Source organism: Artibeus jamaicensis, unplaced genomic scaffold (assembly GCF_021234435.1).
Source record: "Artibeus jamaicensis isolate MK-2021 breed Jamaican fruit bat unplaced genomic scaffold, CSHL_Jam_final scaffold_916, whole genome shotgun sequence".
In the NCBI taxonomy this organism is placed as follows: Eukaryota; Metazoa; Chordata; class Mammalia; order Chiroptera; family Phyllostomidae; genus Artibeus; species Artibeus jamaicensis.
In genome coordinates, this window is record NW_026522059.1 from 36,337,954 (window position 1) to 36,355,291 (window position 17,338).

Sequence of the window (17,338 nt, forward strand, 5' to 3'; positions counted from 1 at the left end):
ACAGTGGTTTTTTAGTGGAGGGATCCTGTCCTGATTATCTTTGGTCCCAAGAACCTACTATGGTCTCTGAGAATTGTGAGTACCCACAAACAGAAATACTTTTTAAAAAAATTCAGAATGGACTCTCTGCCTCAGCAGCTAACTTTTTTGGATACCTGCCCCCTAGAGGCTTCAGGACTCCTTTCTCTCCCCTGCAGAGCAGGTGAAGGGCAGCTGGGTGGCTCGCCTCCTTCAGGCTGGGCTGGGCGGCCGCTGCGCGCCTGCGCCCTCTGTTGCTCTGCTCCCGGTGCGTCTCTGTGCGCGCGTGTCTGTTTGGGTGACAGGCGAGGCGTGGGGGAAGAGTTCAGCCTGAGTCACAGTCTCATTCACTGATTTCTCAGCGGTTGGACCGATGCTACCTCCCCAGGTAGCTCCCAACTACTCCCTCACCGGCCCAGTCCTCGCCTCCCACAGTTGCACTCAGCCAGACTGACGACAGACTCACGAGTGAGTAGCTGCGCCTTGTGCGCCCCTGCAGCAGCTGTTCCCGGAGGTCCAGTCCCGGGAGCGGGCTTTGTGTGTGGGTGAGCGCGCGCGCGCAGGGGGTGTCCCTCGGCTTCCAAGTCGGCTCCGAAAACTCCCTGTCCATCTGAGTCTGCGCTGAGTTGTGGGTGCCCACCTGGGCAGGAGCCCGAGCGCCCCGGGTGCGGGAGGGTGTTCACGGGGATTCCCGGGCTCGACGCGTGGCCACCGGTGGGGTTTCCCAGGAAGATGCCTGGGCCGGTAGGCGGCGGGGAAGTCCAGGCTGTGAGCGGCTGGCAGGCGGGGAATCTGGGAGCGGGTCTGGCCAACAGTGAGGAGGGAGATAGTGTAGCTGCCCTCCTTGTCCGCCCAGCCTCTCCGCCTCTCCCCCTCTCCCCATTCCCCTTTCTCCTTTCTCTTCTCCGCAGCATCACAAAAGCGCGCTGCAGAATGAAAAACCCCATGCAGCGCATTCCTGCTTTCCTTTCCCACCTGGTGCTCATTCCCCCAGGCTGGAGAAATGGAATGGGAGTCTCCGAGATTAGGGGAAGGGGTATTATCGCGGAGACACATCTGTTTTAGGCTCTCCTTGAATTCAGCCTGGTGCGGGATCGCGCGAGGGGTTCCTACAAATGCACGCCTGTGTGGGTGTGTGTGCTCTCTCTCTCCAGCGCGCGCGCGCACCTCGGGCCCACCCTCGCGGGTGCGCTGGATGTAAATAGCACGCCCCTCCGCCCGCCCCGGCTTGCCAGGACTGCTCCGTGGGCTCCCGTGCCCGCATCTCTTTGTTTGCTTGTGGCTTCCCCACCCATCCGTAGGGCAAATTGATTTTCGGTTTCGCTTGACACTAAGCGCTGGGACTTGGTGTGGGCCGTGCGGCCTCAAACGCTCCTGGTATTTGTCATTGAATAGTTCTTTCGCGGGGTGTTATTTTTAGTGCTGGGAATAAAGAGGCAAGCACGTTGACCTTTTTGCGGCTGCCTTGAGCTCTGAGTACGTGTCTCTCATTACCGGAGCAATCGGATTCACATCCAGTCCCACACGTGCCTGCGCACAAGTGTGTACACACATTTCTACACACGTAGCTTTCCCCTGCTCTTTTCTTCTTGAAAATTGCGACTGGAAATGCAGTGTGTTTATTAAAAAAAAACAACAACAACTTTCCTTTGTTCTTTCGGGCATTTTCTATTTTGAGTAATGGAGTAGGAGAGCCAAAAGGTTGCAATTAGTTCACTCGAATAAAAGACCTGTCTCTGAGTCAGCGCTGCCAGGTGGATAATTATTAACATATAAAAGCAGATGCACTGTTTAAGGGCAAAAGGGGCGGGGCGGGGGCAGGTCCTCGGTAGACAATGAGGGAGGGTCTCTGGCGACCGCCTACTGCTTATTGTTCCCCGCACCGCGGGTGGCAGCCTGCAGCCGCCTGCCTCTCCAGGGATTCGCTCCTCGATGGGAGCGTCCCAGTCCTTCAGCGCTGGTGCCTGGGGCGCTGGGACGCTGGGGCGCCAGCCCTAACCGCAGAAGCTCTTCGCTGACCACCCTTTCTTTGCTTCACAGGTTGGCAGCTTTGCACCCGAGGGTGTTGCGAGCGGAGGCAGCGAGGACAGCACGCCTCTGGGCGGGATGCAGCACGGGCATCAGCGCTAAGCGCCCCAACGCTGGGCACCGGGCGTTCTTGCTCCGGGCGGCCGGCCGAGCGGCGGCGGAGGGGATGCACCCCGGACGCTCCAAGCTCCTTCCACAAGCTACCGCCCCGAGGTGGACCCCGAGCAGAGCTCATCACAGGACAGCGAGGACCCCTGCCCCCCGGGGCACTAGGCTGCGGAGCCTCGGGGCAGAGTCTGCAGTCAGGATGCCCTCGGCGCCTCCCTGCTTGTGAGGATGTCCTGCGTGGCTCTGTATCCCCCAGCCCCGGTCCCTGGTGGGCACAACTGCGTGGGCCTGGCTTCAACCCCTATTGCCGGTGGATGAAAAGCTCCGGAGTCCTTGAATGCGATCAGCGATCGGACTTAATTCTAAGAGCCATGGACGAAGGCACTGGGCTGCAGCCCCCGGCGGGAGAGCGCCTCGAAACCCGGGCCACAGAGGGAGCTGTCCAACAGAAGTGCGAACCAGAGACCTTTAGGTCCAAGAGTTTACCCGCCTTGAACAGCACCTCCTGTCGGCCAGACCTCAACCCCACTAGTGCAGGCGCCAAGCCAGGCTGTGCAGATTCTTCGGGCCACCAGGAGTCGAAACAAGGCCTGAGCCGGTTGTCCCCCAGCCTCTCCGCCCCGTCCACTTCCGCAGAGATGGCGGGGCTCGTGGACTGCAACCACAGGGTGGACGTCTGCAAAGCCATGTCGGTGTCCTCCACGTTGGCCACGCTTCAGGGGAGAAGGTGCCTCTATGTGGTCCTCACCGATTCGCGTTGCTTCCTGGTTTGCATGTGCTTTCTGACCTTCATCCAGGCGTTAATGGTCTCAGGGTACCTGAGCAGCGTCATCACCACCATTGAAAGGCGCTACAGTCTGAAGAGTTCCGAGTCAGGGCTTCTGGTTAGCTGCTTTGACATCGGAAGCCTGGTGGTGGTGGTGTTTGTCAGCTACTTCGGGGGCCGGGGTCGGCGGCCCCTGTGGCTGGCCGTGGGTGGCCTTCTCATCGCCATCGGGGCGGCCCTCTTCGCCTTACCTCACTTCATCTCGCCTCCCTACCAGATCCAAGAGCTGAATGCCTCGGCCTCCAATGACGGCCTGTGTCAGAATGGCAACTCCACGGGGACTTGGGAGCCGCCTGCCTGCCTGAAGGACTCTGGGGGCAATAATCACTGGGTCTATGTGGCTTTATTCGTTTGCGCACAAATCCTCATTGGAATGGGCTCCACACCTATTTATACCCTGGGACCAACCTACTTAGATGACAATGTCAAGAAAGAAAACGCTTCCTTGTACCTAGGTAAGAATTTTCTGTCCTCACAGATAAGCGTGAAGTCAGAAATCAAAGGAAACACTTTCTTTCACATTTTCTTGGAGATTTTATGTATATTTAGCTATATACAATGAATTACATATGTGTTATAATCATTAAGTTTCAGTTTATTTATGTTTTGGCTTTAGGGTGGTGTGTTTAGGTTTGGGAGAGAATCGAAAGTTGAGAGCTGTTTGAACCAGCTTTCAGACTCACACTTTATACTTTTTCCCCCAAGTCATGAAAAATTTTAACTCTGAGGTAGTTTCTCTGTCTCGCCACCTATCTTTGGGAAAGCTGTAATCTATCAAGTTTGCCTTCTAATAATTAGCTGCCCTTCTTGAAAGGCTCTGGAAGGAACGGAAGTAGTGGCGTGTGGAGTGAGGTTGCTGCTTCTCCTTCCTGTCCCTGCAGTTCAGGTGCTGAAGTGCCCAGACCAGATAAAACATACTTCATTGCCACCATACCTACATTTCCTACGCATCACCTGCATCACTTAAACAAACAAACTTGAGTGATATCATATGACTCGGTTATCTTCATGTAAAAGCAACACACCACAAGTTGTAAAGTTTATCGAAAGCTATTTTTATTGCTGGTTGAAGACCTTCAATTAAATGCACTTGAGAGCAGGATCCCTTATTATTTTCTGAAAAGCAAATAATGCATTGGGTGAGTTGACTTGCACGAATCAGCTGCTGCGGACAGGGGTGCTTGGGTTCAGTACCGGGTTCTCACCGGAGGCCAGGCAGGCACTGCAGCTGGTAGGGAAATGTAGCTCCTAGAAAGCTGTGTGGTTGTTAGCAGCTCCCTGTACTAGCTGCCCCTTCAAAACCGAACTTATTTCTTTATTTTTAATTTTTAATTTATCGATTTGAGAGAGAGAGAGAGAGGTCAACTTGTTGTTCCACTTATTTATGCTTCCATTGGTTGCTTCTTGTATGTGACTTGACCAGAGGTCACACCTGCAACCTTGGTGTATTGGGGGTGATGATCTAATCAACTTAGCTACCCCATCCAGGACCAAAACTAAACTTCTAAGGGATGGACTTGAACCCTTGGAAGGGATGAGTAGCAGTTATGCTGGCTGTGATGTTTTCTCTATGTTTCTCTTCTTGAGTCCAACAAAAAGACAATGAAGGATTTTACTTTGTACAAAAATATAAGCAAATAGCAGGCACATTGAACAACTTATTAGCTATGTAGTGATAGGGTTCTTGATGTGGGAATAATAAGGTTTTAAAGGACAGTGAAAATGATAGCCAATTAAGAGGGCTATGCTTTTTCCACAGTACAGCTGCTATCCCCAGAATCTGTTATAGATGGTGTCTGAGCCATTTATAGTTCCCAGTAACTGGACCAAATGCATTAACATGAGAGTTTTCTAATTCATTTTTATTATTAAATGCAAGAGAAAGAAATTTACATTCAGGGCAGAGAGGAATAGCTTGTTACTTTGCCTGCATGTTTTCTAACATTTATTAGGATGAATTTTTAAGCATAGAAGAAGTTGAATTAAGGACTTTCTTTTATATGACTGCAGGAGTTTTAACATCCTAAGAAAGTTGATAATCATTTTCATAATGTCCTCATGTATTCACTCCACATTCAAATGTCCTCAGTTGTCCCCTTGAAGTCATATGGATATCATATATACAAGGTCCAGAACAAATAGTGTGCCTTTTTTGATTACAAAATCTTCTTTTACAAAATCATAAGCATGTAATTCTGAAACACAACAATATCACACTCAAGCACACCATATGACATTTTAGGTAAAATGTTAAAATTAAAAGTATAAATTATTTTTAAAAGTATAAATTACTACACCCTTACTACTACCCTACCAACCATGCTCAAGCAGGTGTTACTTCTGCCAGAACACACACACACACACATACACACACACACACACACACACAAATATTTATATATATTTATATTTCAAACCATTCAAGTTGATCAAAATTCATTCATGCATTGCATGAGGCTCATTTGTATCTTACAGTCCAGAACAGGGAGTGCAACCTTTTTCTTTTTTCATCACATAGGGTTCTGAAGGGACAAGACTAGTTGGTTTGTGGACTGTTCCACATTCTAGGTTTGCCTGATTATTTATCGATGCTACAAAGTTGAATTCTTGGCTGAGTGGGTGATTGGCAGGTCTTTCCATTGTAAAGGTATTTTCTCCCTCTGGAGTTGTAAGTAATCTTTGGTGGTACCTTGACTCTGTGGACCTATCTTCATATTCTTGCTGATCTTTGCTTCTATTCACTTGGAAAACTTAGCTCTCCCTTCCACCCCACTTCTGGGTATCAGTGGCATAAATTTCTTTCATCAAGAACACAAGCAGAGCCCTACACAATAAACGGCTACTAGTAAGAGCCCCAGGATTTAACTTTTCTGGTAGTAGTTGTCCACCAAGAAGAAAAACAGCAAGTACGTGTTGAGCCCTTCTTCTGTGCTGGGCACTGTGCTCCTTTTGGGGAGACCAAAAATGAGACCAAGCTCTAGCACTGAAGAGCTTTCAGTGTAATGAAGAAGTATTGACAATTGAAGGTAGGGGTGTGAACCCGTGCAAGGGGAGGGAAGCTATGCAAACAGTGATTGCTTTCCCCCTCTCCTTCTTTCCCCCCTTCCTCCCCTCCTTATTCCTCCTATTTTAGATATTGGCTAATCATTTATTTGGAAAAGTTTTTGATGAATGCCTTAGGAAACTCATGAGACTTCTGCTTCATATTAAATGGAGCTCAGTGAAAGCTCCAATGGTGGGAGTTCCAGGAATCTTCTATGGCTTGTTTTCTTTAATGTTCCCAATGGCCTTAAGACCTGGGCGTTGATTTCCCTATTTTATGCTTGAGGAAACTGGGGCTCAGAGGGTTTCAGTGACTGCTTCAGGGCTTCAAATCCATGCCTGTCTGACCCCAGAGCCTTGGGGCTTCCCTCCATGATGCATGTCTTTTGGCTAGAGGCTTGGACAGTCAACTGAAACCAAAGGTCGTGCCATGTGCAGCGGAGTTCTCAGAATGGTGCAGAGGTTGCGGAATCCGCCTGAAGTCATTCATCAAAACAAGATCATTCTCAAACCCTTTTAAAAAGTAGGTTTTTTCTGCACAGATTCAAATGAGAGGGGTCACTATGTTCTTAGAACATGAGTGGGGTTAACCTAGTATGATGTGGAATTTCTTCCTAATAAACAACTAGTTACATGTCTTTGGTACTTTTCACAAAGCTATTCTTCCAGATTATCTTTTTCTCAACCCACCCCCCTTTTTAGCCTTTTTGTTAATCTTTCTAACTTCTCATTACAACCATAGAAGGGGGGAGGGAAAGCAGGTAGCAGGTTAGTAATTGCAGGCAGAAACAAATATATCAATTAATGTTAAAACCATTGAAATGGGGTGTAAATGTATATCTTAATCTTTTGCAAGTGCAATATTAACATTCTGGCAGCTTTAACTGTAGAAGGATGTGGTTATAGGTGAGATACAGCAGCCTTTATGCCCATTAAATACCCAACTTTTTTAGCATTGAGAGAGGTTTAGTGTTGACCTGGAGCACAGAGAAAGCTTTGTAGGTATTCAAAGGTAGGTTAACAATGACACCGTGATTTGTAATTGTATCTCAAGGAGAGAGGAAATGTGATCGTCTAGGGACAAGATATTCATGAATCAAGAGGAAAGCGAGAAAGAGAGGCTAACCAGGTGGGAAAAGGGGGAAAAAGGATGCATTTCTAGAATAGAAAGCTCCAACTTTGATTGGGTGATATTCGGGATATGTGGTGATCGGCATGGGCTGGCCACGTACCAAGCAGTGTGGGGGCGGTCCTCCTTGGTGTGTGCACCCCGACTGCACACCGCAGGGAAGAGTCGGCAGAATAGGCACAGTCAGTGCCTTACTCAGGAAGAGCACCGGAGGAGGCAGAGGGCCGTGTTGCTGTCTGGCTCTACCAATGACTCACCGTGAGAGTTCAGACCAGTCCCTTAACCTTGCCCAACCTCTCCTCCTACATGCAGATGATAACATTTGTTTCTGGCCCTGTAATGTTTTGTGGGCTAAATGAGATTACATGCATGCATAAGCCTTCAAACTCATCCTAGAGAGCAGAGGAGGGAGCAAGAGAGATTTTACTCTAAGTCTGAAAACCCATAAACATATCTTTTTATGATTGGAAAAAAGGCAAGAGACATTTGTAGGAAATCACTCCTTAGAATCATTGCACAGGAAACTGTGCATCGGTGCTGCAACGGTGTCCCATTCTGATTAATGGGACTTTCTGAGAAGCCAGGGTTTGTCACCAGCACTTTCTGCATGTCAATCATTGGTGACCGACTATCTTGCTTTAATGTATGAACATTTATGTAACATGTATTTGTGCCCCATGTAACATAACAAAAACTCTTTTGAAGTTTGGGGGGCTCTGTGTTGCCCCCAGTTTCGTCACTGTGCCCATGTACTCTCAAGGATTTCCCATGGACCAGAATGGAGTTCCCTAGCCTTTTGTGGCTAACGTGACTTTGGGGAAGGCAAGCTGTGGATTGTCCAGTCTCTATGGGGGAAGAAGGCAAAGGAGATAAGGGTAGTGCGTGTACTGAGTAGCCGTAGTTGTATCTGCCACCCTGGTCATGTTTTCTCTTTTGCCTCAATAGCCAGAAAGTTCAGGCCTTTCTTTTCTTCCTATCCTGAGTGTCTCATAGCATTAGTTTTCCTCATCTTTTTGTGGGGATTTTGCAATGATCCAATACAGAGCACCCTTTCCCCTCTCTTGAGTTCTAAGAAATGAGGCAAAGAAATTAAACTGTGATAAAAATGAGGCTGAAGAGTGTAGCTCATGTATTTATACAAGTAGACTTTCTACGAATGCCAGCATTAAACAGACTCACCCTCCAGCCCCAGGCAAAGCTGCGCCTTCCCAGCACGGCAGCCCTGGGTCTCCCACGCGGGCTGGGCCGTGATACGCAGGTAAGGCACATGCCAAGAAAAAGCAGGGAAAGAGTTTTGTTCCCATGTGCCAACTCCCCAGCAAGAGGCAGAAAGGAGGACTTGAGCTGAGCACCCCCGTTTATTTTCCACTCCATCAATTACATGCATTCTCCGCTCCTTTCCAGGCAGGAACAGCATGGGGGGGGAGGCGGGGGAGCCAAGAAGCAGCAGGAGTGGGCCCACGCGTCATCCCTTAGGGCTTTTAACTTTTTTAAATATCTGCCTTAATTTTGCCTGACTTGTTTACAATGTGTTTATCTTTGTAAGCCACATAAAATCCCTTTGGGAAGCAAGTTCTGTTCAAATCACGAGTAAATAAATAATCTCCACTGAAAGCGCACATGAGGGGGATTGACGATGGGGGGATCTGAGGAGATGACCCCGGACACATGGAGAGGTCACTAGAATGGATCCAGCACCGAGGGCCCTGTGGCAGCTTCATGTTAGAGTGCAGTGAGTTTTCCAGATGCCTGGGACAGCTGATCTGTGGCAGAATGGGCACAGCAATTACTGGATATATAGCAGCCGCCTGAGGCTTACTATCATTTGTAAAACAAACTAGTTGGTCCATGATGCTGAGAAACAAACTTTAAATTCTAACTGAAAATTTTAAGGGTTTACTGCTTCTGGTGGAAAGAACAGTGGGGTACACATTGGTACATTCACCCACCTGCAAATGACAGCCAATGGCCCTGTTGGTGGTATTTATTTATGATACCTTTTCACCTTGCTATGAGTTCTGTTACCTCTGAGGTTCCAAACAGTCCCTCTGAAAATTTAAACATGGGGGGTGAATCCCTGGGGTGTCTTTTCAAAATGCAGATTCTGCTCCTGACCTTCTTGGGTGGAGCGTGGAATTCTGCATTTCTAATATGGTCCTGGGGGAGGCCAGGGCTTCTGGTCCAAAGCCACATTTTGAGCAGCGAGTGTCCAAAGACCACAGATGTTTGACCTTTTGGACCACTGGGACATCTCTCTCTGGTCTGGGGTCAGAGCCACTGTTGGCAAAACCAGCTGCTGATCCAAGTTTTACTTCATCAGGTAGGACCCCACCATCTCTGATTGCATTTGCAAAGGCACCATGTCCATGGGGGTTGTTTCACAAGCTGCGGTTGCTTTTTTGAATCTCACAGTTGTGTGACATTGAGATTACTGCTGAGTTCAGGGGGAGTAAGTGGCCTTTGGACAAATGGTGTTCATTTTAGCATTAACCAAAAGAAGCACCACTTTCTCCACCTGGAAGGCTCTGTGCTGAAGGGTTTCTCTCGGGTGGTGGAACTCTGCCCCTCACAGGTAAGTCTGTGAGCTCTGCCACCCCAGGTGAGCTCACCTTATTATGCCTCTTGATGGAGGCAAAGCAGACAAACCCCTGTATTTGCCTTTGCTTTTTTCTTTTTCAACAATATAGAAATTTCAGGGGTGGATTGGGAGTTTTGTGACAGACAATATAAGGTCTGAATGTATTGGAAGTGATTTTACAGGCTGGAGATCAGCAGTTTTTCCCTGGCAAAGGATGATTAGACTGGAAAGGGGCTGAGCTGGACTGGCTGGCTGAGTTCTCTCCAGCAGGAATGGTCTAGTCAGTACGCATCCTAGAGATGGTCTCATTCAGCCCAGGTGTAAAACGATCACTTGGCTTGCAAAGAAACCCAGACTGCAAAAGACTAAAGGCTTTGTGCGATGGATGACAGTATGGCAGCTCTTCAATAAATTAAAAATATAATTATCGTATGATCCAGCAATCCCACTTCTGGGTATCCAAAAGATTTGAAAGCAGAGTCTCCAAGAGATATTTGCACACCCCTGTTTATAGGAGCACTATTCACAAGAGCCAAGAAGTGGAAGCAACCCGTGTCCACTGATGGATGAATGAATAAAAAATGTGGTATATGCAAATAACGGGATATTATTCAGGTTTACAAAGAAAGGAACTTCCGACACCTTTATGTACAACATGGATGAACATTGAGGACATTGTGCTAAGTGAAAGAAAACAGTCACAAAAGGAAAAATACTATATACTTGCACTTACCCGAGGTACCTAGAACAGTCAAATTCATAAACACAGAAAGTAGAATAGTGGTCACCGGGGGAGGGGCAGCAGGGAGTCAGTGTTTACTAGGTACAGAGTTTCAGTTTGCGTGATGAGCAGGTGTGGAGATCTGTTGTACAATAATGTCATATACCTGACGCCATCAAACTGTGCACTTAAAAAATGGTTGTGGTGGTAAAAAAAGATTAAAGGATTTACCAAAGTCATACAGCCAACTTGTTTTCTGTCTGAACTAATTTGTAGATTATAAACCAATCTGTATTAAAAAATTATGAGCACATAAAGGAAATTGGAAAACTCCAAGTCCTTGGATGGGAGAGTCCCTTCTCCCAGCCTACACAGGGTTCTAGCCTGTGTTGACTCATGTGCGTCTGTGCATCAACTATGAGAATTTTTTCAAGTGTGTGGAAATTGCAAGTTATTCCTTTGGAGCATAATTTTTAAAAAGAAGAAATAGGAATTTGGGACAAGAAAAATGGAGGCAAAATGGATTTTAGAGTAAGAGTTTTAGGGATGAAGCCTTCAGAGACAAGAGAAGGTGAAAAAAACATACCTCGCTGTTTGGATCATTTGATTGTCTTTTTGGGGGAAAGAGACTGGGATATTTGGCAGTGGAGACTGTGACTCCATGTCTCTGTGTTCTGCTGTGCTGGGTTGTCCAGCAGGAGCTGGTGTTCTCACCCAGCTTTTGCCGTCTCCTTGTTCTAGAGAGAAAAAGAGGGATTGCACAGCTGCCTGGTCCTCCCGCCACTATAAAGCATTAGCAGTACTCAGATGCAGTGTTTTCTGAATCTTGGTTCCCTGTGGAAAACTGTGTAGGCTAAAGGTCATTCTAAACAGTGGTTCTCAGCTAGGGGTGATTCCCGAAGGACATACTTGGTAATGTCTGGAATCAGTTTTAATTGTCACAACTTGGAGGGGGCCTACTGGCATTTCATGGTGTTTTGGCCAGTGTTGTTGCTAAGTATCTTACAGTGCATAGAACGAACCCACAACAAGGAATTATCCTACAAAAACGGTTCATAGCGATGCTGTAAACATTTTGCATCTTAAGCATTCAAGCTACTGTGTTATCTTGTGTTTCATATATCTTGAAACTGCAAATAGAAAGCTCTAGGTCATATAATCAGAAAGCATTGGATATATGGATAGAGATTACCCAGGAAAAACATGTCTTTGTGGAAAACAACACCTTCTAGCAAGCCAAGGATTAGGAAATACAAGTTAATTGCGCATTACTACTACATCATCACTCAATAGATCCTACAGTATCTGTAGTGGATTGTGGGAAGTACTAGAGTGTTCCATAGGAGATTATTTTTACTAAGTGTAAAAACATGAAGGGTTTTATGGTTTTTATTGTGGCTTTAGTTTTCATCAGCTTAACAAAGTTTCTAACCCTAGAGACTTCTAGACCTTACTGGAGTTGGGAATAATCCTTGAAGTGGGAATCATGTGTGCTCATGGGTGTGTGTAAGTGGAATGCTGTTTACTTATGTGTCTGAGCTCTGTTTTAGTGGTGGTGGCTTCAATAAAAAAAAACATTGAGCCCTGGCTGGCATAGCTCAGTGGATTGAGCATGGGCCTATGAACAAAGGGGCCGCTGGTTCTATTCCGAATCAGGGCACAAGCCTGGGTTGCAGGCCCGGTCCCCAGTAAGGGGCACGTGAGAGGCAACCACACATTGATGTTTTTCTCCCTCTCTTTCTCCTTCCCTTCCCCTCTCTCCAGAATTAAATAAATAAAATCTTTAAAAAAAGAAAAACAAAACATTGAGATGAGGAATTCTGGGAAACTATAAAGCAGTTAATCAGCATTCTAAAGCAGAGCTCACCAACTTAATAATTAGACCTCAAGAGGAGATGTAAGATAAATTTAATTAGGGGTTAGAAGACCTAGAATATCTCTTAAAATAAATACAAACTTAATTAACCAAAAAACACAAAACCTGATATGGTTTTATATCTGGGGTATAACAAGGGCTATTTTTAACAGCAAATATTTTTGAGTGTTCAACAGATGGCAGGCATTGTGCTAAATGCTTCATCATCTTCATTTATGCTCAGAACAATACCATGTGGCAGCTACTTTTTTTTTCTTTTTTATTGTAGTACAAACATATAAGCTTAAATTTATCACCAACCATGTAAAACGTGCAGGTTAGTAGTGTTAAATATATTCACACTGTTTAACAACAGATCTCTTCTTTTCATCTTACAGCACTGAAACTTATACCCATTACATGGTAATTCCCCCCTGCCCACCATGTGGCAGCCGCCTTTCTACTTTCTGTTTGTGTGGTTTTGAGTGGAATGACATCATATTTGTCCTTTTGTGACTGGCTTCTGTTGCTCAGCATAATGTCCTTGAGGTTCATTCATGTCATCGCTTATGACAGGACTCCCTTTTTAGGGCTGCATGATATTCCATTTTATGTGTAGACCACATTTTCTTTATTCGTTCATCTGTTGATGGACACTCGTGTTGCTGCCACTTCTTGACTGTTGTGAATAATGCTGCTACGAGCATAGGTGTGCAAATAGTTCTTTGAGATTCTGCTTTCAGTCCTTTTAAAAAATAATTTATTTATTTATTTCTAGAGAAAGGTAAAGGGAAGGGGAAAGAGTGGGAGAGAAATGTCAATGTGTGGTTACTTCTCATGTGTCCCCTGCTGGAGACCTGGCCTGCAACCCAGGCCTGTGCCCTGACTAGGAATCCAACTGGTGACCGTTTGCCTCACAGGCCCATGCTCAATCCACTGAGCCACACCAGCCAGGGCTCAGTCCTTTTGTGTATACACCCAAAAGTGAGATTATTGGATCAGATGATAACTCCGTCTTCTACTTTTTGAGGAACCTCTACATTGTCTTTCATAATGGCTGTATCATTTTGTATTCACACCAACAGTGCTGAAGGGCTTCAACTTCTCCGCGTTCTCACCACTTGTTATTTTCTGTTCTTTTGACAGTGGCCACCCTGAATGGGTGTGAGGTGATATCTCCTAGTTTTACTTGTATTTCCCTAATGATTCGTAATGTTGAACATCTTTTCATGTGTTTATTGGCTATTTGTATAGCGTCTTTGGAGACATGCCTATTTAAGATTTTCCCATTTTTTATTTGAAAAATTATGTTAAAATTATAGATGACATATTAAACACTTATCAGATATATGATTTGCAATTATTTTTTCCATTTTATAGGTTGCTTTTTTTACTCTCTTGATCATTCCCTTAGATGTGCAGGAATTTTTATGTTTGGTATAGTCTCATTGTCAGTTTTTTATTTTGTTGCCTGTGCTTTTGAGTTATATCCAAGATAGCAGCACCAAATCCAATGCCTAGAAGGTTTTCCCCTATTTTAAAAGAAATTTAATAGTTTTAGGTGTTGCCTTTAGGTCTTTAGTCCAATTTGGGTTGATTCCTGTGTATGGTGTAAGGTAAGGGTCCAACTTTATTCTTCTGCATGTGGACATTCAGCTTTCCAACATCATTTGTTGGAGGGACTCTCCTTTGCCCATTGTGTACTCTTGGCTTCCTTCTCAGAAATTGGCAGCTGCTTTTACTTTTTATGTTTTATAGAGGAGGAAATCAAGAGTAAATAATGTGCTTAAGGTCATCTAAAAAGTGGCAAAACCAGCATCCAAGCTAATTATCCAAAGCCTGAGCTTTAACTTTCAAAATTATGAAACAGGAAAGGGAGGGAAAAGTTTATAAACCTCTGGTGTGACTTTGACTGCATTCTTAATTTTTTGTTAGCTCTAGAGAAGACGATGGAGCAAGGCTGGTCGCTTTTTATTTTTAATTTTAAATTTTAAAAAGACACATTCATGCAGCATCCTGATCAGACTATTACATTTGGCAATCAACAGCATGGGTACAGAAAAACTGCATTAAAACCCTTTGTTGGAATGCTTCACACTTTCCACAGAACAGAAACTAAAATAACATGTTATTCAATTCATCACAAATACAGTCCTCAAGTTCTGCCATTCACGTGAGTTTTGTCTGAAACGTGTCTTCTTTGTGGCAGCCGGGCCCAGCCACCGCTGTGCCTGGCTGGGTTCACAAATCTGTTGTAACCCGTAGCTTCCCTGTCACTTCTCTGGCTCTCCTCTCCTGCTAAGTGTTTTAATTAAAAGCTGGCAGTAATTAAAACCTCTGCCATTGCCACAGCTACAGCTGCTGCTGGAACCACCATAGCCACCTAGGTGTCATAGTTTGGTGAAGCATTAGCCTCCACCATGGTAGGGGCCAGAGCTTCTGCCTCCAAAGTCTCCACCTTTCATGGGTCCAAAATTTGAAGATCGATTGTTGACATTGCCAAAACCATTGTAGTTTCCGCCACATCCAAAGTTGCTTCCATCATTACCGAGTCCATTATAACCGTCCCCACTGCCACCGTATCCACCACCACCATGCCTGCCACCAAAGCCACTTCGACCACTGACATTTCCTCCGCCACCAAAGTGGTCATTCCCACCAAAACCACCTCCATGACCACCTCCAAGGTTTCCAGAACCACTTCGACCTCTTTGTATGGATGAAGCTCTAGCCATCTCTTACTTAAACAGGGCTTTCCTTACTTCGCAGTTGTAACCATTCACAGTATGGCACTTCTGAATGACAGTCTTGTCTACAGAGTCATGGTCATCAGGGTTTCAGAGCAAAGCCTCTCTTTTTGCCACTGCCACAGTCAATCATGATTTCAATCACTTCAGTTTTCCCCTACTGTTCAAAATGACCTCTTAGGGGATGTTCTTCGGTGACTTCTTTAATGCCACCGACAAAAATCTTTTTCACAGTTAAGTGGACACCAGGTCTTGAGAGTCTTGAGACAGGCCTCTTGGGTTCCACGTATCTTCTTCCATCCACCTGGTGTGGCCTTGCATTCCTGGCTGCACTCGCTTCCTCCACAGTGCGGTGGCACGTGACCCATCCAAAGAATCTGGAGTGCTGGGTGTTTTGGTTGCTCCTCACCACAGGGTCTGTGAGTGTTCCCAGTTGCTCCACGTGGCTCTTCAGACTTTCATCGGTTGCTTCAAATCTCCAACCTCCAATAGAGAGCTTTCTCAGCTGTTCCGGCTCTTTGGGAAACTCTGACTTAGACCTGATGACTGCGGGAGGGCAGACTTCAACAATGCTTACTCGGAGGCATCCACCAGCAGAAAGGAGTGATCTAGCCAAAGTACCTCAAGGCTGGTGGCTTTTTAGATTTCTATTGCCTCTTACATTCTCCAGTTCTTTGCCTTTCTAGCCCTGGTTGATATCATCTTGTCCTGGAACTTGTATCTTGGCTATGGAGAGGAAATGTCTTTCAGAAGCTCTGCCTTTCACAAGCTAGTCTGCTGCGGTCCAGCCACAGCAGGGTCCAGGGGTTCCCGAAAGGTGGGTAAGGCGTCAGCGATGGGTAACAGATGACAACATGCCTCAAAGGACAGTGAAGCTCTGTTCTGTTTATTGCAAGTACAAGCAGGTTTTTATATTTTCATTTTAGGTAGCGATTAACATTTGCAAGTGCATGATCAGTTAAGCAGAAAAAATCAATACAAAGGTAACCAGGAAAAGTACGAAAGTTCCCATAGATTCAGTTATATTAAACAAAGATTATTTTGACCAGGAGAGCCATAAGTCAGACAATTAGAAGTAGCTGTGTGTACAGAATTTGAATGTCTTAATGTTTATTAAAGTTTCTCAGAATTTGTCATGGGGCAAAAGGATATGCTAGATTGAGTAGAGGTAATAGGAAATTTATTATAAGGCCTTTGTGATGTCTAATTTAGCTATCTAGCCTTTTCTGTCTAAAATGTTTCTCTGTGTACTATAAGCTCTGACTCCCTCGTAACTGTTTCTACGTGTTTAGTTTGTAATAGCTAACCAGCGTTTCTTATTTCTTTGCCTGTCTAATTGATATATATTCTTATTCAAGGAAAAGGAGGGGCTGTTACTCCAACAACTTTTAGACATACAGGGACTTTGTTTTCTGGTCAAGAAATTATTTTGTACAACTTCATTGGAATTATGCGAATCAATGAACCTGAAATACAGGTGTCTAACAATCCCACCACCTTTTGATCACCCAAACAAACATGTAAGGAGAGATAGACAGGAAATCCAGCCACAGTTGCCTCTGCCTTGCAGATGCATCTCAACCGTCCTGACCTTGTCAAGGGACAATTGCTGGCCAGCTCCTGACACTAGTCTCTTGAGCAGATCCTCCAGCCCCCAGCGGCTTGAGTGATGTTGCCATGTGACGGTTGTCTGTGGGGAATCAGGCATTCATTCCTTTTGCTCCTATTTCAGGCAGCTGCGTTATTACCTGACGGGAAATTCAGTCTTCTTCCTGTCCTGGGAATTATGATTGCTTGTGAAACCGTCACCCTGCAAAATTGCTAATCCCTGTTACCTAATATAACCGAGAAAGGCAGGTGCAGGTTATTCTTACTTGAAAGTACAGAGCATATTCAAGTAATTAATATTTTCACCATGATGAAATGACCTAACTTGCAAGTATATGAAATTGAATTGTCCAGTTTCTGACTTACTAGTGTGAAGAAATTTTTAGCCACAATACTGATCTTGTCAGGTATTTTCCTAGTTTTTTTGGCCTTGAATTGGTATCAAGGAAATAGAGCTTTCAAGTTTTTGTTTTTGTTTTGTAAAGAGAGGGGAGAACTAAGTGAATAAGACTATAGATAGTAAATTCCAGACCCGAGACTTTCTGGCTGCAGATCAACTTCTGATCAATGCGTAAAGGCGGACCAACAGTCCTCATTTGCAAAGTGTTATTGGGTTAATGATATTTGCCAGTATCTTGTCTAGAAATGTGCTCTTGTCCCTGCTGTGTACTTCCAGCT

The 17,338-nt window shown here is 45.4% G+C and overlaps 1 protein-coding gene and 1 pseudogene across 4 annotated transcripts in view; one reads left to right on the forward strand and one right to left on the reverse strand.

Moving 5' to 3' along the window:
- Positions 1–273: 273 nt before the first annotated feature.
- Positions 274–17,338, forward strand: part of SLCO5A1 (solute carrier organic anion transporter family member 5A1) — a 120,476-nt gene continuing 103,411 nt past the window's right edge. For 3 of the 4 annotated variants that reach the window (XM_037148922.2, XM_037148924.2, XM_053661023.1), the window contains exons 1-2: positions 275–486; positions 2,059–3,435. In XM_037148922.2, the coding sequence (XP_037004817.2) occupies positions 2,469–3,435 (967 nt within the window). In that variant the 5' untranslated portion in view covers positions 275–486; positions 2,059–2,468. Of the gene's footprint in view, positions 487–2,058; positions 3,436–17,338 lie in introns of all 4 variants that reach the window. The other variant, XM_037148923.2, reaches the window with a different exon arrangement.
- Positions 14,579–17,256, reverse strand: LOC119051952 (heterogeneous nuclear ribonucleoprotein A1-like; annotated as a pseudogene).